Source organism: Penaeus chinensis, chromosome 6 (genome assembly GCF_019202785.1).
Source record: "Penaeus chinensis breed Huanghai No. 1 chromosome 6, ASM1920278v2, whole genome shotgun sequence".
NCBI lineage: Eukaryota > Metazoa > Arthropoda > Malacostraca > Decapoda > Penaeidae > Penaeus > Penaeus chinensis.
In genome coordinates this window covers 33,639,265-33,654,264 of record NC_061824.1, presented here as the reverse complement: position 1 = coordinate 33,654,264, position 15,000 = coordinate 33,639,265, and the positions used below count along the sequence as shown (strand labels likewise).

At 44.1% G+C, this 15,000-nt stretch overlaps 3 protein-coding genes across 4 annotated transcripts in view; 1 reads left to right on the top strand and 2 right to left on the bottom strand.

Annotated features, from left to right (window-relative positions):
- LOC125026388 (tyrosine-protein kinase ABL1-like) overlaps positions 1–6,172 on the top strand; it is a 15,825-nt gene extending 9,653 nt beyond the window's left edge. Inside the window, exons 4-9 of the mRNA XM_047614808.1 lie at positions 712–799; positions 1,239–1,369; positions 1,884–2,022; positions 2,413–2,642; positions 3,486–3,661; positions 3,847–6,172. Coding sequence (XP_047470764.1) covers positions 712–799; positions 1,239–1,369; positions 1,884–2,022; positions 2,413–2,642; positions 3,486–3,661; positions 3,847–5,207 — 2,125 coding nt within the window. The 3' untranslated portion in view covers positions 5,208–6,172. The remainder of the gene's footprint in view (positions 1–711; positions 800–1,238; positions 1,370–1,883; positions 2,023–2,412; positions 2,643–3,485; positions 3,662–3,846) is intronic.
- LOC125026248 (G-protein coupled receptor GRL101-like) overlaps positions 1–15,000 on the bottom strand; it is a 417,698-nt gene that overhangs the window by 337,002 nt on the left and 65,696 nt on the right.
- Positions 7,153–15,000, bottom strand: part of LOC125026387 (nascent polypeptide-associated complex subunit alpha, muscle-specific form-like) — a 46,508-nt gene continuing 38,660 nt past the window's right edge. For both annotated transcript variants that reach the window (XM_047614806.1, XM_047614807.1), the window contains exon 7: positions 7,153–9,232. In XM_047614806.1, coding sequence (XP_047470762.1) covers positions 9,050–9,232 — 183 coding nt within the window. In that variant the 3' untranslated portion in view covers positions 7,153–9,049. The remainder of the gene's footprint in view (positions 9,233–15,000) is intronic.

Here is a 15,000-nt window from a genome sequence, read left to right as displayed (position 1 = left end):
CATTTGACTAACTCCATATACCTTCTACCCCATTGAAAATTAAACCCTTTTATTAATTCGTTTTAAATGTACGAATTTCTCAACAAGTTTGAATAGAAGGTTCTGGTCTGTTTTGGAGAGATTTCGTGCACGCTAACAGCGCAAACTTCGCCAATTACCCTGTTATTGTTCAAAGAAAACGAGGTTTAGGGGAAACTAATGTAAACACGTGTCTTCCAGCGCATTGACCAATTATGTGAAATTACTAAAGCATGTGAGCATAGAATGTTGCGGTTTGGCATAAAACGAACGTGTTTGTTTGTTTTGTCGTTATTTTATTAGTTGTAGAAATGATAATATCCATATTGATAAACATATTTTCATATTATTAGTGATGTTTTTATTTTATTGTCAGGATAGTTAACATAATCACCTCCGTTTTTCATTTGTTGTTCTGATAGTTCCATTAATATGGCATTTGTGATCATGTTATCATGTATGCGATCCACAGGAACTTTTCACGCTGCCATTGTTATATTTGACGGCAATAATTAGAGGTTCCGATTACGATCTTAGTTAACATATGTTTCATCTACATATTTATCTCTATCTATCTATCTGTTTATCTAACTCTCACTACTTATCTGATTATCTAACTTACTAACCTACTTTTCTAACTTCATTGTGCTTATACTATATATGTCAGTGTAAATCTGTTTTTTTCCCCCTCAGGCGTGACAAGCTCGACCACGCGGCCTACTTTGTGGTAGCCAAAGACGTGGCTCAAGGCATGAACTACCTCCACAAACACGAACCTCAGGTGAGTGAGTTCGCACCTGTTGGCTCCTCGCTTTAATTAGCTTCATTCGTCTTGCTTCGTGGAGTCGACTGAGGGAGGAAGGAGGAGCTAAAGGTTAAGGGTGTTTTTTTTTTTTGCAGGGGAGAAGACTTTGGGTAATGAAGGAAAATAAGTAAATAGATATTTATGAATGTAATGAATACAAAATATGAATATGAATATATATGAAACAATTACGCGAACAGACAAGTAAGCAAAAAGATATATATGTATACATATGTATATATGTATATATATGTATATATTTATATATGTATATGTATTTTTTCTTTATTTCCTTTTTTCTTCTTTTCTCTTTTCCTTTTTTTTCTTTTTCTTTTTTCCCTTTTTACTCTTTTCTCTTTCCTCTTTTTGTTCACACTTTTTAAAAAAATTATTATTTTATCTACGTTCTCCGCAGGTTCTCCACTTAGACCTTAAGTCCATGAACGTGCTCCTCGATTCGTACTACCGGGCCAAGATCGCAGATTTCGGCTTCTCCATCCTGAAGCGGTCTCGTGCTGGGTCGCCGGCTCAGCGTGGCTCTATCAGGTCGGATTCTTGGCCTTTGTGTTTTTCTTTGCTCGTTTGTTTGACTGTTTTTTGTTTTGTGTGTGGGATTGATATTTTTTGTTTTGTGTGTGGGATTGATATTTTTTGTTTTGTGTGTGGGATTGATATTTTTTGTTTTGTGTGTGGGATTGATATTTTTTGTTTTGTGTGTGGGATTGATATTTTTTGTTTTGTGTGTGGGATTGTTATTTTTTGTTTTTCGTTGATGCTGTCGATATAAGATATTTACGTTATCTCTGAAGAATCGGTTTTCGCTGATACAAGGATTCGAAAGTGTTGAAACCAAAGAAAATTAAATAAAAATGCATAACAATATAAAAGAGTACATTCTGTCACAGCAAGAACCACAAACCCTAAACGAGTAATCCTTAATGGTTCAAACAAAATAAATGCGCTTGACATCAACGGTCACATAGCACTGACTAGTAAAATAATGTGAAACGAAACTAGAAAGATAATCACACAGAACTAACTTCACTTGACCCACCAACAGAGGCACACCTGCTTGGATGGCGCCAGAACTCCTGACGAAGGGAGACGTGTCTGCGAAGTGTGATGTTTACAGTTACGCCATCATCCTGTGGGAAATGTTGACGGCCAGCCACCCCTTCAGAGGCTTGGATATATTCCAGGTCTGTTACTTTTATCATAGCTTATTTCTTGATTTCCATGGTCGGTTGGTTGTTTATTTACTTTATCTGTGTGTTTATTTGTTATTTTAGGGGGAGGTAGTGTTATGTAAATGATTTTGTTTTCAGGGTTATTCCATGTTTTGCTGGTGTAATTCCTGTTATGATTAATGGTGGTGTTACTACTATTGTTAGTGTTATTGTTGCTATTGTTATTATTATTTTCCTTATCATGATTTATTATCAGTATACCAAGTAAATGCTATTCGTTCTGTAGGGCTACACTATTGATAAATTATTATCTCCACAACAGTACTATTTAAACAGTATTTCAGGTTATAGTTCCTCCGTTCCGTCAATCTTCCATTAGCCCAACCATACCTTTCTCCTCAGATTATGGAAACCATTGAATCGGGCGGCCGTCCCCATCTCCCTGTCGCCGGAGTGTCGCGGGAACTAAAGGAGCTAATTACCTCCTGCTGGGCTCAGAATCCTTCCCTGAGGCCGAGCTTTGAGGAGATCCTTGGAGCACTGGACTCTGCCGCGGTCCCCACCTCCTGGCGTGGAGTCCTGCAGAATGCTAACATCGGCCCGTCTTTACTTGCCGATGTTGGTGCTGCTAGGTAATCATTTCAGGAGTCTTGGGGCGAAAGAAATGAAGAATTAGTTTTTTTTTATGAATTCAGATATTTTGCAAACTAGGGGAAATTGTGAGGTTTATATTAGTTACCTGTGAATTATGATCTCTCGTTTTCTTTGAAAGAGAAAATGGATATGGGTAACTTTAGAATTTTACTTTTTCGATGTACCTAGACTAATCCATTCTAACAATTAACATTAAGAGTTAGTAAGTTTTTGCACGAAATATACATTTTTATCTTTTTTATCAGGATTAAATCCTAACATTTAGGAATGTTAAATGCCGAAGGACACGTTGTTTTATTCATGCAGTCTTGTTGTATTCGTGCCCAATCGGCACGTACGGCAAGATTACATGCCATGCCCATTGTAATACAAGTTATTTATTGTATTTACACATAGATGGCTCTACACACACATGGCTTAGTCACCAGGGATTCAGTTATTAGCTCTACGTATCTTACCTGTATACCCTTTTTCTCGAATTTTGGAAAGGGTCTTTTGCATTATTTCATTGTCTTAAATGTTATCGAGATTGATATAACAATGTAATAATCATAACATCAGTAACAATAACAGTCTCGATATCAACTGTATTAAAAGAGAAACATTTTCTCGCCATTTCAAGGAATGGGGAAATCAGGATCGGTCACTAGGGCCTACTGATTGACTCCTGGCCGGCCAAGCACATGTGGAGCCATCTGTATGCAACCAAATTCACAAAAAAACTACAGGGGGCAGAACATAAATCCGGGGCGGTTAGGTTAAATACTTTTCATCTGCTCAAATTACATGACCGTACACTATACATTGCCTCTTTCCAACAGAACTATCATCGGAGTTGTGGAGGAAAGTGTGGAATTGATACGGCGGCAGTTGCAGCAACAGAGAGCGATCAGAAATAACGAAATAGATAACTTACCCAGAGACCGCCACATTCCGGAGGCCTTTGAGGCGATGGGTATGGGGACGTCTGACCCTGCCCGCTACCGCCCAGCGCGAGGTGAGTGGGGTGTAAAAAGCTTTAATTTTTGCTGTCAAGTCTCATTAATGAAGATGATTTATCTCATTAATATTTTGTTATTAGTGTTATTGTTATTGTTTTTACCATTATTGTTGTCATCGCCTTCTCTATTAGTCGATTTCTCTCAGCTGATGTGAGACTAACCTATGAACTTCTAATCGCAGCCGACGCCTCCCGCTCCCCGCCGAACGTCTCCCCGACCCGCCGCCTTTCGCCAACGCGACGCTCTTCTCCCAGCAGACAGCCCCGACCACGGGAAGTCCTCGCTCCTCCTCAGCCCTCGACCCGCAGTCCAGACCGCGGGCGGCAGCGGGAATTGGGGCCTAGGGACGAGGGTCGGCGCCGATCGCCGGACAAGATGTCCCGTCCCCCCGTCAGCGACTCCGGCAGAAGGGTAACGAGTCGAGATCACAGTATAGACCAGCGCGTGCCTCGGCAGGGAGTCAGTAGCGAGCGCGGCAGAGGGCGGCGCGGCGAGAGCAAAGAGCGAGGCGATAGACGGCGCAGCGACAGGCGCAGCCCGGAGAAGGAGCGAGACAGAGGAAGCCGAGAGCGAGAGATAAGGACTAAGAAGGAACGCGGCTGGAATCAGGGGCGAGACACTCGGGATCGGCGGCAGGAGAGCAGAGACCGCGACAGCAGCAAAGTCCGAGACGGCCGCGAGCGACGGGACGACAGGCGGTCCAATAGGCCGCGCCGAGAACCCAAACAGATAGTGGAGAGAAGCAGGAATTTCAAGCAAATGTACTCGCGTGACAGACGAGCCGCCAGCCTGGAAACCAGCGACGAGCGAGACCGCCGCTCAAGCAGCAACGAGAGGCGTTTCAGCAGCACCGACAGACACTCGGAACTCCGACGGGAAATCCGATACAAGAAACCATACAACCGCGAGCGCCAGCTGTCCGGCGACAAGAGAGCGCGGCTGAAGCGACAGACCGAGAGTCGCGAGCGGCTGGCTGACAGCAGAGACAGCCTGGGCGAGAGTCCCAACGAATCGTGGACGAGCCTGGAGGGCAGCAGCTCCGGGGGATCCAACCACGTCCTGGACGAACCAGAAGACCCGCGACTCGAAAAGCGCGATAGGAGGTACTCTTCCAGCCCGAGGCGACGCTCTCCAGAACGCAGTAGGTACTCCCCTAGTCCGCGAAGTCCCGAGCGCAGGCGCTCCTCGGACCGCCGCTTAGACGCGGACTTCCGCCACAGCCCCGATAGGTGGCCGCGATCGTCCCGCAGTCCTCAGCGACGGGCCCGAGATCGGACGCCAGAGGTGCGTAGGACAGAGTCCGGGTCGCGCGTCGGACCTCTGGTGGTGACTTCGGAGCAGCTGTTGAGTCAGAAACAAAGGCTGCGACCCGTCCGACCCGCGGCGCTCTCTGACCTGACTCACATCCCCGAACACTCGCTCAACGACATTTCCCTCATCCTCAAGACGGCCATCACGAAGAGACGCGATGCCTTTGACGAGGCTCTTAGCGGCAGGGACTCGTACCGCTCGGACGATATAGACTGGTCCGACTGGCACTGACAGCCTAGCGGTGGATTTGGTATAAAATGAAAGGTGATACAGCGCGGCTTCATCTGTGCAGAGTAAAAGTTCTGCAGACGATAACCACGACAAATTGTCACTTCGAGAAGCGAGACTGATTTCTTATTCTTTACAAATAAAAATACGTATTTTCGTAGTACACACTATAATGTAACCGATTCCTTTGCATCTCCCAAAGGAACATTACAAAATCTTGACAAATTAATTAAAACTCTATCCTTCATAATGTAACATAAAATGATCTTGTAGTTAGCTTTTGATACCAGTGTACTGATTTACTCGTTGTGTATGTATATAATATAAATATAAAGAGCTCGAGGGAAGATCTATTTTGAAACCGAAACACATCTTCACGAAGCAAGAAGGCCAGTAGCTATTCGCATTGGCTCATTACATCCACTGATTAGTAACTGGACCTTCAGTTCCAGGAATATCACATTTCTTATGGCTATATTTTTCCTAATGCTTTTTTATGAACTGAACCATATGTCTATTTTTCTGTATATATGCGTGGAAAATGTACGGTGAAATAATTTCCACGTTTCTATGGTGCGTGAAATACTGCGCCCATGTAAGTAAAGTGCTGTGTGTTTGAATAAGGAATCATACAATACCACAAAGTGAAATGAAAATACCCATCAATCTAATCAATTTTCAGTGATTTTTTTGGGAGCTAGCGATGTTTTGTAAAAGCACTTACACCTTGAGTGTTCAGTGGTGGTCTCTTTGTGCATATCCTAGAGTTATGTACAGTTGCAAGAGATCATCCGTAAGTTACGCTGAACTTGCTTTGTTGTCCAAAGCAAAGTAGCAGCATGACTGACTGAGAGGACTGTGTATGTTCTAAGCAATGCTTCTCTGAGGCATATTTTACGGCCGACGAAAAGTCTGGCTACCAATGTTAAAACTTTGGGTACTTTACTTAATAAACGTCTTTTCAGAAATTGTCTTTTTTTGCTCCAAAAATATATATCCAATTCCAAAAAACATGATCTATCTCAACCACTTTTTAATTATCTCTATAACGTTGCCAGATCTTGCTTATCCAAGGCCGTTTTCCTTACCTGCTTCAAGAATGGATGTAATCATGCTCATTCTTATAACCTCCCAACACATTTATATTTAACCACTTTTCCATCACTCGAAATCCAACACAGAAGGACAAATAAAAACAAGCCAAATTACTGGTGAAAATATGCATGTATTTATACTTACAAACAGTATAAGTATGTACAATGGGTCGTGTACTACAAAACTAAAGTGACACGAGGAAAGGGGGGTGGGCACATATGCCTGATGACGTCATAAAACGTTGGTGCAAGTAGATATAGATTGTACTTTGGGAAATTCACTGAGATCTGTTGCAATGCCACTCTTTGATTTGAAAGAAAAAGTCTGGCTGCAAAAAAAAAAAATATATAAATAAATAAATAATGATAAATAAAAACAAGACTTCCCGTATCGATCGGGGAACTACAGAACAAGGTGAAGTATTCCTAGTGAGAGCAAAACAATTTTGTAACCAAATGTGTTAACGAATGAGACGAAGATGGAGTTTGTTAAAGATAAAAAAAAAAAAAGAAAAAAAAAAAATATTGATTCAAATGAGATAAAGTAAACTCTGAAATAAGTGCTCGAAATTTCTCCTCGTACCTGGAAAATTCGGAAGAAAGACAGATGGAGAAGGAATAATCAATTGCAGGAGTCAAATCAGCCATAGAAAAAAAAGAAAGGTATAGGATAGAAAGAGTAAGTGGTAATAGTACATGTTGTAACAAAAAATAATAAAATCAATAATGACAATAATAACGATACTGATGAAAGAATATGAGAGAGAGAGAGAGAGAGAGAGAGAGAGAGAGAGAGAGAGAGAGAGAGAGAGAGAGAGAGAGAGAGAGAGAGAGAGAGAGAGAGAGAGAGAGAAAAGGAAGAAAGAACGAGAAAAGGAACAAAGACAAAGAAAAGGAAAGAGAGAAATGGAAGAAAGAAAGAAAGGAAGAAAAAAAAGAAAAAAAAAAGAATGCGAGAGAAAGAGAAGGAAATCAAAACTAAAAAGAGCACAATCCGATCAACTCTGCCCCGAACAATAACTAGTTTAAAACAGCGTCCGACCAGAGTCACAGGACGTCGAGTAATCAATACACAGCTGAAGTAAATGATATTTTGGGTATCTGACTAGGCTAAATACAGGAAAAAAAAATAATAATATAGGAGACTTGGAAACACAAACATACATATTGGGAGGATAAATAGCAGTATCTTTTTTTTTTTCTTTCTAATTCATTTAAAACAAGTTCTTCATAAGGGGAGGGGGGGTGAGGGGAGAGGGTGAAGAAGGGGGGGGGGGTGGATTAAGAAAGGGGGGGAACTAAAATATTTACATAAATTAAGAAACGCAAAAGTTTTCCACTGATGCAAGTCACTTCCCTTACACATCATCAAGTCATATTCTTACAAGTAAATATTTCGTGAACATTTATGGTATGGTATTAAAATAAATCATTTGATCAAATTCAATAACTTTCATTGCATGAGATTTCACATTCAATGACAAAAATTTGAAGGACTGTCATAGTTGTATAGGTTGTACTTGTTTTAACAACTTTTATCCTATAAAAATCAACTACAAAATCACACACTTGTAACTTCATTTGAAAGATGTACAAAAACACATCCGATAAAATAACTTCCCATGAAAATATAACTTGTGCACAATTGAGTCCTATTATTTACACGAGTGTCAAGTGCATGAGAATGTTGCTTTTTAAATTATTGTTTTTAATATATTTTCTCTTAAGAAATTTGCATAAACTGACATTCCGATACACTAAAACACCTTACATGGAAAAAAAGAGACTTTTCATACTGAACCTAGTATAGTTGCTGGGCACTATAGAAATATCTTATTAAATATATCCACTTTAGCTGAGGACGACCAAGTGGTTAACTGTACACTGTACATGATCCTCGAGGTGGACTGGGGGGGTTCTGCCACCGAGGAGGGGTAAAGGGGGGGTTCCAAAAAGGCCTCAAACCACTGCATTTGAACAGCGACGTCACAAATAATTAGTCTATTATCACGTTATTTCTTCAATATTTTTTTTCCTTACAAAATTTTCAATTATATGTTCGCATCCTTGGAATCAATTTTATCATTTTGCTGTCTCTCACCAGGATGCACCGAGGAGAGTCCAAAATCTTGTTAGGAGTTCCGACTTCCCTGCAAGTAGCTGCGTGTTGCTTTCTCTCTCCTCCGGCAACGTTTTGTTCACACTCGCCCTTGATACGTCTGTCTTCAGTCAGCCTTGGTTGTCCGAAGTCTCTCCTGATGTTGCAGCGAAACAAAATGAATTTAAACTCTGAATATATATATAAATGTAACTTTTCAATTCACTCTGACAGAAAAAAGAGTGTTTAACCAAACTGTCCTTTCCACTCTTTTTATAGCGATCGACAGCGAGGGCGATATCGGAAGAAAAAGGAGAGAGAAACGAATATCACCGAATCTCCAGCGGCCGCCAAAACAGTTTCCACGTTTCACAGACGCAACGGCCGACTCGCGATTAATAAAGACACGTCAGAAGAGAAACCGATCGCCGGTCACTTTTTTCCAAAAAGAGTTCGTCACTTGAGCGCGCGCGGGTACAGCGGCGGCGCACCAAGATCCGAAAGGTATCACTATCACCATTCAAAAGTAAAACAAAACACTAAAAAAATAAAAATGAGTGTCTGGACCGCAGCCAGTCCTTTTCACCCAAAAAGTGTGTTTTCTTAGCAAGGGACACGTCGTGGAAGGTTTTTTCCCCATCCCACGGCAGCCACTACAGCGGGAGGTTGACGGGCTTCTGCAGCTGCACGTGGTGGGACTCGAGGAACCGCTTGCACAGGTGAGTGAAGTGAGGCGACGTCCACTGCTGGAGGAGCAGGCGGCACTCGGACTCGAGGCTCAGCTCCAGCTTCGTCACGAGGTGGTGGTTCATCAGGGCCTTGGTCGCCTCCATACTCTGCGGGAGGAAGCGGGTCGTTAGTCGACACAATGCAAACGGGGAGCTTTCCACAAGGCCGGTGGAGAACTCTGCTAATCTTCGAACAAAACGGATAAGTAACCCCCCCCCCCCCCCACACACACAATTTCCCATTAGGCATAAACACAAACAGACACTCAGCCTACACACAAACCGAATCCACAAGAAGGCCGAAATCCTCCCTTACCGAGAACAAGAACAAGCTAACCAACGATTCTCCGTAAGGGTCACTTCCACCTTGCAAACGCCACAATATTGGACCAAGTCGCCGCGCGTGGCATGTTGCCCGAAGGGAGGAGGAGCTCGACTACCCCGCAACACCAAAAGCAAGGAGGGGGTGGGGGGAGACGGGGGATGGGGTACAACGGTACATGCGCGACCCACATACCTAGCGAATCTCCTCATGCCAACACTTGCTGCCAACAACCCCCCCCCCACCCCCTTCCATTCTCTCTCTCTCTCTCTCTCTCTCTCTCTCTCTCTCTCTCTCTCTCTCTCTCTCTCTCTCTCTCTCTCTCTCTCTCTCTCTCTCTCTCTCTCTCTCCGATAAAAATAATAAACACTATAAAAAAGGAGAACGCATACACAATGCACAAAGAAACTATCTATATCGCATAAATTTCCATATCTTCCCCCAAAGTGTTTGTGTCATAAGTTACATGTTTACATACATACAAATATGGATGGATGGATGCACGCATGCACGCACATGCACACATATTAGAGAGAGAGAGAGAGAGAGAGAGAGAGAGAGAGAGAGAGAGAGAGAGAGAGAGAGAGAGAGAATGATGGAGTAAGGGAGTGAGCGAATGATTGCATACGCGCACGCAAATGCCAAGTTTCCAGCTTTCAACGTATGTTAATAAAAACGGCGACGGTAGCGGTATTAGCATCAGTATTACTACGGATACTTAAGTAGGAGGAACAGGAATAATATAAATCATGATTTTAATGATATAAAAATAATTAATTTAAATAGAATAAATCAAAGATGAATACCAGACTACGAGAGAAAATGGAGTAAAGGGGGGGTGGGGGGCAGAGAGGTGAAAAGGGGAGAAGAGCAATAGGAAAGGAGAAACGGTGAGAGGGGGAGGGAGAAATGGGAAGAGAAACGGAGAGAAGAAAATAAAAGGGAAAGGAGAGACGACCGGAAGAGGAAACACAGGGAAAGGAAAAACGGAGAGAAGAGGAGCGAAGAAACACGAGAAACAGAGAAAAGAACAGAAACGGGAAAGGAGAAACGGAGAGACGGGAGAACCTCATCAGCCTTGTTAGGGTGATCGCCCCCTTCCCTTCACTCATCGGAAGGAGGGGAGAGCGAGCGAAAGAGGAAGGGGGAGGAAGGGGGTAAACTTGAGTCAACACAGAGGGACAGCGACAGATTGGGGGTGAGAAAGGGAGGAGATAAGAAAATCGGAATAAAGTCTCCTGGTGAGTGAAAGAGAGGAGAGAGTGCGAAGATGAGCGACAGGGGGCGTGGGAGGGGGGGGGGGGATAAGAGAAAGCGAAAGGGATACGGAAAAGAAAGAGAAGAGAGAGAAAGAAAGATATATAACGAGGGGGGGAAGGGGGGGGAGGAAATGAAACGAAGAGAAGAGAATAGAAGAGAAGAGACATTAAACATCGAGAATACGGGGAGGGATGACAGTGCCAAATTCCCTCGTCTCGTGAATCGGGCTGCATGACAGGCATCAGATACGCGTCTGCTATTGCATGTTCCCAAGTCAATCCGATGCGAGGGGGTGATAAAAAAAAAAAAAGGTGATAAAAAACGTGATAACCATGTGTGATAACAAAAAAGATAACAAATAATGATAAAAAAGTAAAAACAAAAAAACTGATAACAAGTTCTCAACTGTTCTTATCTTAACATTACGATCTTTCTAAGAAACATTCACGGGAGAAAAAAAATGATAATGACGGTCAATTTTCCGCGACCGCGCCATCCCGTCTGCAAAAGGGGACAGGAAGGGGAAAAGGAAAGGGATAAGGGAAAGAGAAAGGGAGAAAGGGATAGGGGAAAGAGAAAGGGAGAAAGGGATAGGGGAAAGAGAAAGGGAGAAAGGGATAGGGGAAAGAGAAAGGGAGAAAGGAAAGGGTAAGGAGAAGAGGGAGAAAGGGATAGGGGAAAGAGAAAGGGAGAAAGGGATAGGGGAAAGAGAAAGGGAGAAAGGGATAGGGGAAAGAGAAAGGGAGAAAGGGATAGGGGAAAGAGAAAGGGAGAAAGGGATGGGGGAAAGAGAAAGGGAGAAAGGGATAGGGGAAAGAGAAAGGGAGAAAGGGATAGGGGAAAGAGAAAGGGAGAAAGGGATAGGGGAAAGAGAAAGGGAGAAAGGGATAGGGGAAAGAGAAAGGGAGAAAGGAAAGGGTAAGGATAAGAGGGAGAAAGGGATAGGGGAAAGAGAAAGGGAGAAAGGGATAGGGGAAAGAGAAAGGGAGAAAGGAAAGGGTAAGGAGAAGAGGGAGAAAGGGATAGGGGAAAGAGAAAGGGAGAAAGGGATAGGGGAAAGAGAAAGGGAGAAAGGGATAGGGGAAAGAGAAAGGGAGAAAGGGATAGGGGAAAGAGAAAGGGAGAAAGGGATGGGGGAAAGAGAAAGGGAGAAAGGGATAGGGGAAAGAGAAAGGGAGAAAGGGATTGGGGAAAGAGAAAGGGAGAAGAAAAGGAAAGGGTTAAGGAGAAGGAGGAGAAAGAAAAGTGATAGGTGGGAAAGGAGGAAAGGAGAGGAAAGAAAGTGATAGGGTAAGGGAAAAGAGAAAAGGGAGAGAGGGAGAAAGGACTAAGGGTTTATAGGAGAAGAGGGAGGAAAAGAAAGAAAGGGATAAGGGGAAATAGAAAGGGAGAAAGGATAGGGGATGAAAGAGAAAGGGAGGAAGAAAGGGATAGGGGGACAAGAGAAAGTGAGAGAAAGGTTAAGGGTAAGGATAAGATGGGAGGAAAAGGGATCAGGGGAAAAGAGAAGCTAGAGATAAGGGAAGGAAGGAAAGGATCATGGGGAAAGAGAAAGGAGTGAAAGGGGGATAGGGGAAGAGAAAGGGAGAAGAGAAAGGGGCGATGGGGGGAAAGAGGAGATTTAAGAGAAAGGGAGAAAAGGGATGGGGGAAAGAGAAAGGGAGAAAGGATAGGGGGAGTAAAGAGAAAGGGGAGAAATGGGTAGGGGAAAGAGAAAAGGTAGTGAAGAGAAAGTGAAAGGGTTAAGGTGAAGAGGGGAATGAGGATAGGGGAAAGAGAAAGGGAGGAGGGAGGAGAAAGGGATAGGGGAAAGAGAAGGGGAGATAAGGATCTGAGAAGGGTTAAGGATGAAGAGGGAGAAAGGGATGGGGATAAAAAGTGAAGGGGTATGGGATAGGGGAAAGAGAAAGGGAGAAATGGAAAGGAGTAAGGTGAAGAGGGGAGATAGAAGGATAGGGGGACTAGAGAAAGGGTGAATGGGTTATGGGGTCAAGTGAAAGGGAGGGGAGGAAAGAGAAGAGAAGGGATAGGGGGATTGGGATACAGGTAATGGGAGAGAAAGGGATGGGGGAAAGAGTAGAATGGGTGAAACGAGGAAATGGAGTAGGGGTTAGATATGTGTAAGGGGAGTTGAGGGGAAAAGATGTGGGTTGAAGTGTGGAAAATGGGATATTGGGGAAAGTGAAAGGTGTGAGTAGGATGAAGGGTTAGGTTAATAAGAGGGAGAAGAGGGATAGAAAGGGTTAGGGGAAGTGGAAAGGGCGAGAAGAGAAAGGGACTCAGGGGAAGAGACAAGGGGAGTAAGGGTTAGGGTAAAGAGGATATGGGATGAAGGAATTGGGATAGGGAAAGAGAAAAGGGAGGAAAGGAAATAAGGGGCTAAGGAGAATGTGGGAGAATGGGATGTAATGGGGAAAGAGAAAAGGAAGGTGAAAGGGTTTTGGGGGCGGGAAAGGAATAAGAGGATATGGGAGAAATGGGAGTATGAGGTGGGAAGGTGAAGATAGGGAGGAAAGGGGGAGGGTATAGTGGTAAGGGAGGTGAGATAGGGTATTGGGGTGTATAGAGTGATAGGGTGGAGAGGGTAAAGGGTTAGGGGTGGATGATGGATTGTGGGAAAGGTGAATGGATTTAAGGGGTAAGGAGAAGAATAGTGGGAGAAGGGATAGGGGATAGAGATTGGGTAGAAAGGTGGTCTTGAGGGTGGGTTAGAGTAAGAAGGGAGAGAATGGAAAGGGTATAGGTGTTGGAAGGGAGTATGGGATAGGTTATAGGGAGTTGGTGATAGGGTTAGGGGATATGAGAAAGGGTGGAGAGGAGATAGGGGTTTTAGGGGGAGATGAGGGTTAAGGGTTGAAGTATATGGGGATAGGGGAGGGTATGTGATATGGGAGAGATGAAAGGATTAAAGGGTAGGAGAAGAGGTGTTAGGGGTGGGGATTGGAATGTGGAATTAGGGTGAAAGGGGGTTAGGGGGAGTTTGTGATATATGGGGAGATTGGTATGGGGATTGGAGGTAAAGTTGTGGGTGGGGAGTAGAAGATAGTGAAAGGGGAGTTGGGGAAAGTGTATGGAAGTTAGGGAGTTGGGGTAAGAGGAATGGGAGGAAGAAGGGAATGGAGTGGGTTAAGGAGTTCGGAGGGTGTAAGGGGATTTGGGGTTAGAGTATAGAAGAGAAAGGGAGGAAAGGGTTTGGGGGGAAATTATAGAGTATGGGGAGAAAGAGGAAAGGGAATAGGGGAATGAGGGAAATGGGGATGGGGGAATAGAGAATGGAGAATGAGGAGAGTGTGAGGTTGGGTGGAAAGGATAGGGGAAATGAGAATGGGTTTGGGGGAATGAGATAGGTGAGTAGAGGTTGGGATGATAGGGGTAAAGAGAGATAGGGGTGAATGGTCATGGGTATGGTGTTGAGGGTAGGATTGGGGATTAGGGGGGGTTTTGTGGGTATGGGTGTTAAGGGTTAGTGGGATAGAGGAAAGGAGGAAAGGTTGAGTTGGGGTATGTGAAGGGTATGGGGAAGATAAGTTGGAAAGGTGTAAGGTTGGGGTTTTTGGGGTATATGAGAATGGGTTGGGGGGAATGTGGGTGTAAAGGGAGATGTGTGTAAGAATAAGGGGTTAGGGGATTATGAGACATTGGGAGGAATGGGATGGGGGGTATAAAGTGATTGGGTGGATAGGGTGTGGGTTGGAAGTAATTGAGAGGAAGAGAATGGGATTGGGGAAGAAAGAGAGAATAGGGAGTGAAGGAAAGGGTATGGAGAAGAGGGAGAAAGGGATAGGGGAAGAGAAAGGGAGAAAGGGATAGGGGAAAGAGAAAGGGAGAAAGGAAAGGGTAAGGAGAAGAGGGAGAAAGGGATAGGGGAAAGAGAAAGGGAGAAAGAGATAGGGGAAAGAGAAAGGGAGAGAGGGGAACGGAAAAGAGAACAAGGCATAGGGGAAGGATAAGGGGAGAGATGGAAAAGGAGAGAAGGAAAACGGGAGAGGGGAATGGAGAAAGAGCAAGAGAGGGGAAAAAGAAAAGATGAGAGGGTAAATGAAATGTATAGGAAGGGATAAGGGAGGAGGGAGAGAGAGAGGACAACCCTAAGGGAAAAGGAGAAGAAGAAGGAGAGGGAGAGGGAGGGGGACCCCCAACCACCCCACCCTTGAGTTGCTTCTCAAACAAACACTTCTTCAGACTGCCCCCTCCCCTCCGACCATTTGCTTCCGCCCGGACCAATGTTTACGACACGCGGAGAGCCGGGAGGTGGTGGTGGTGGTGGTGGTGGTGGTTGTGGAGGAGGTGGAGG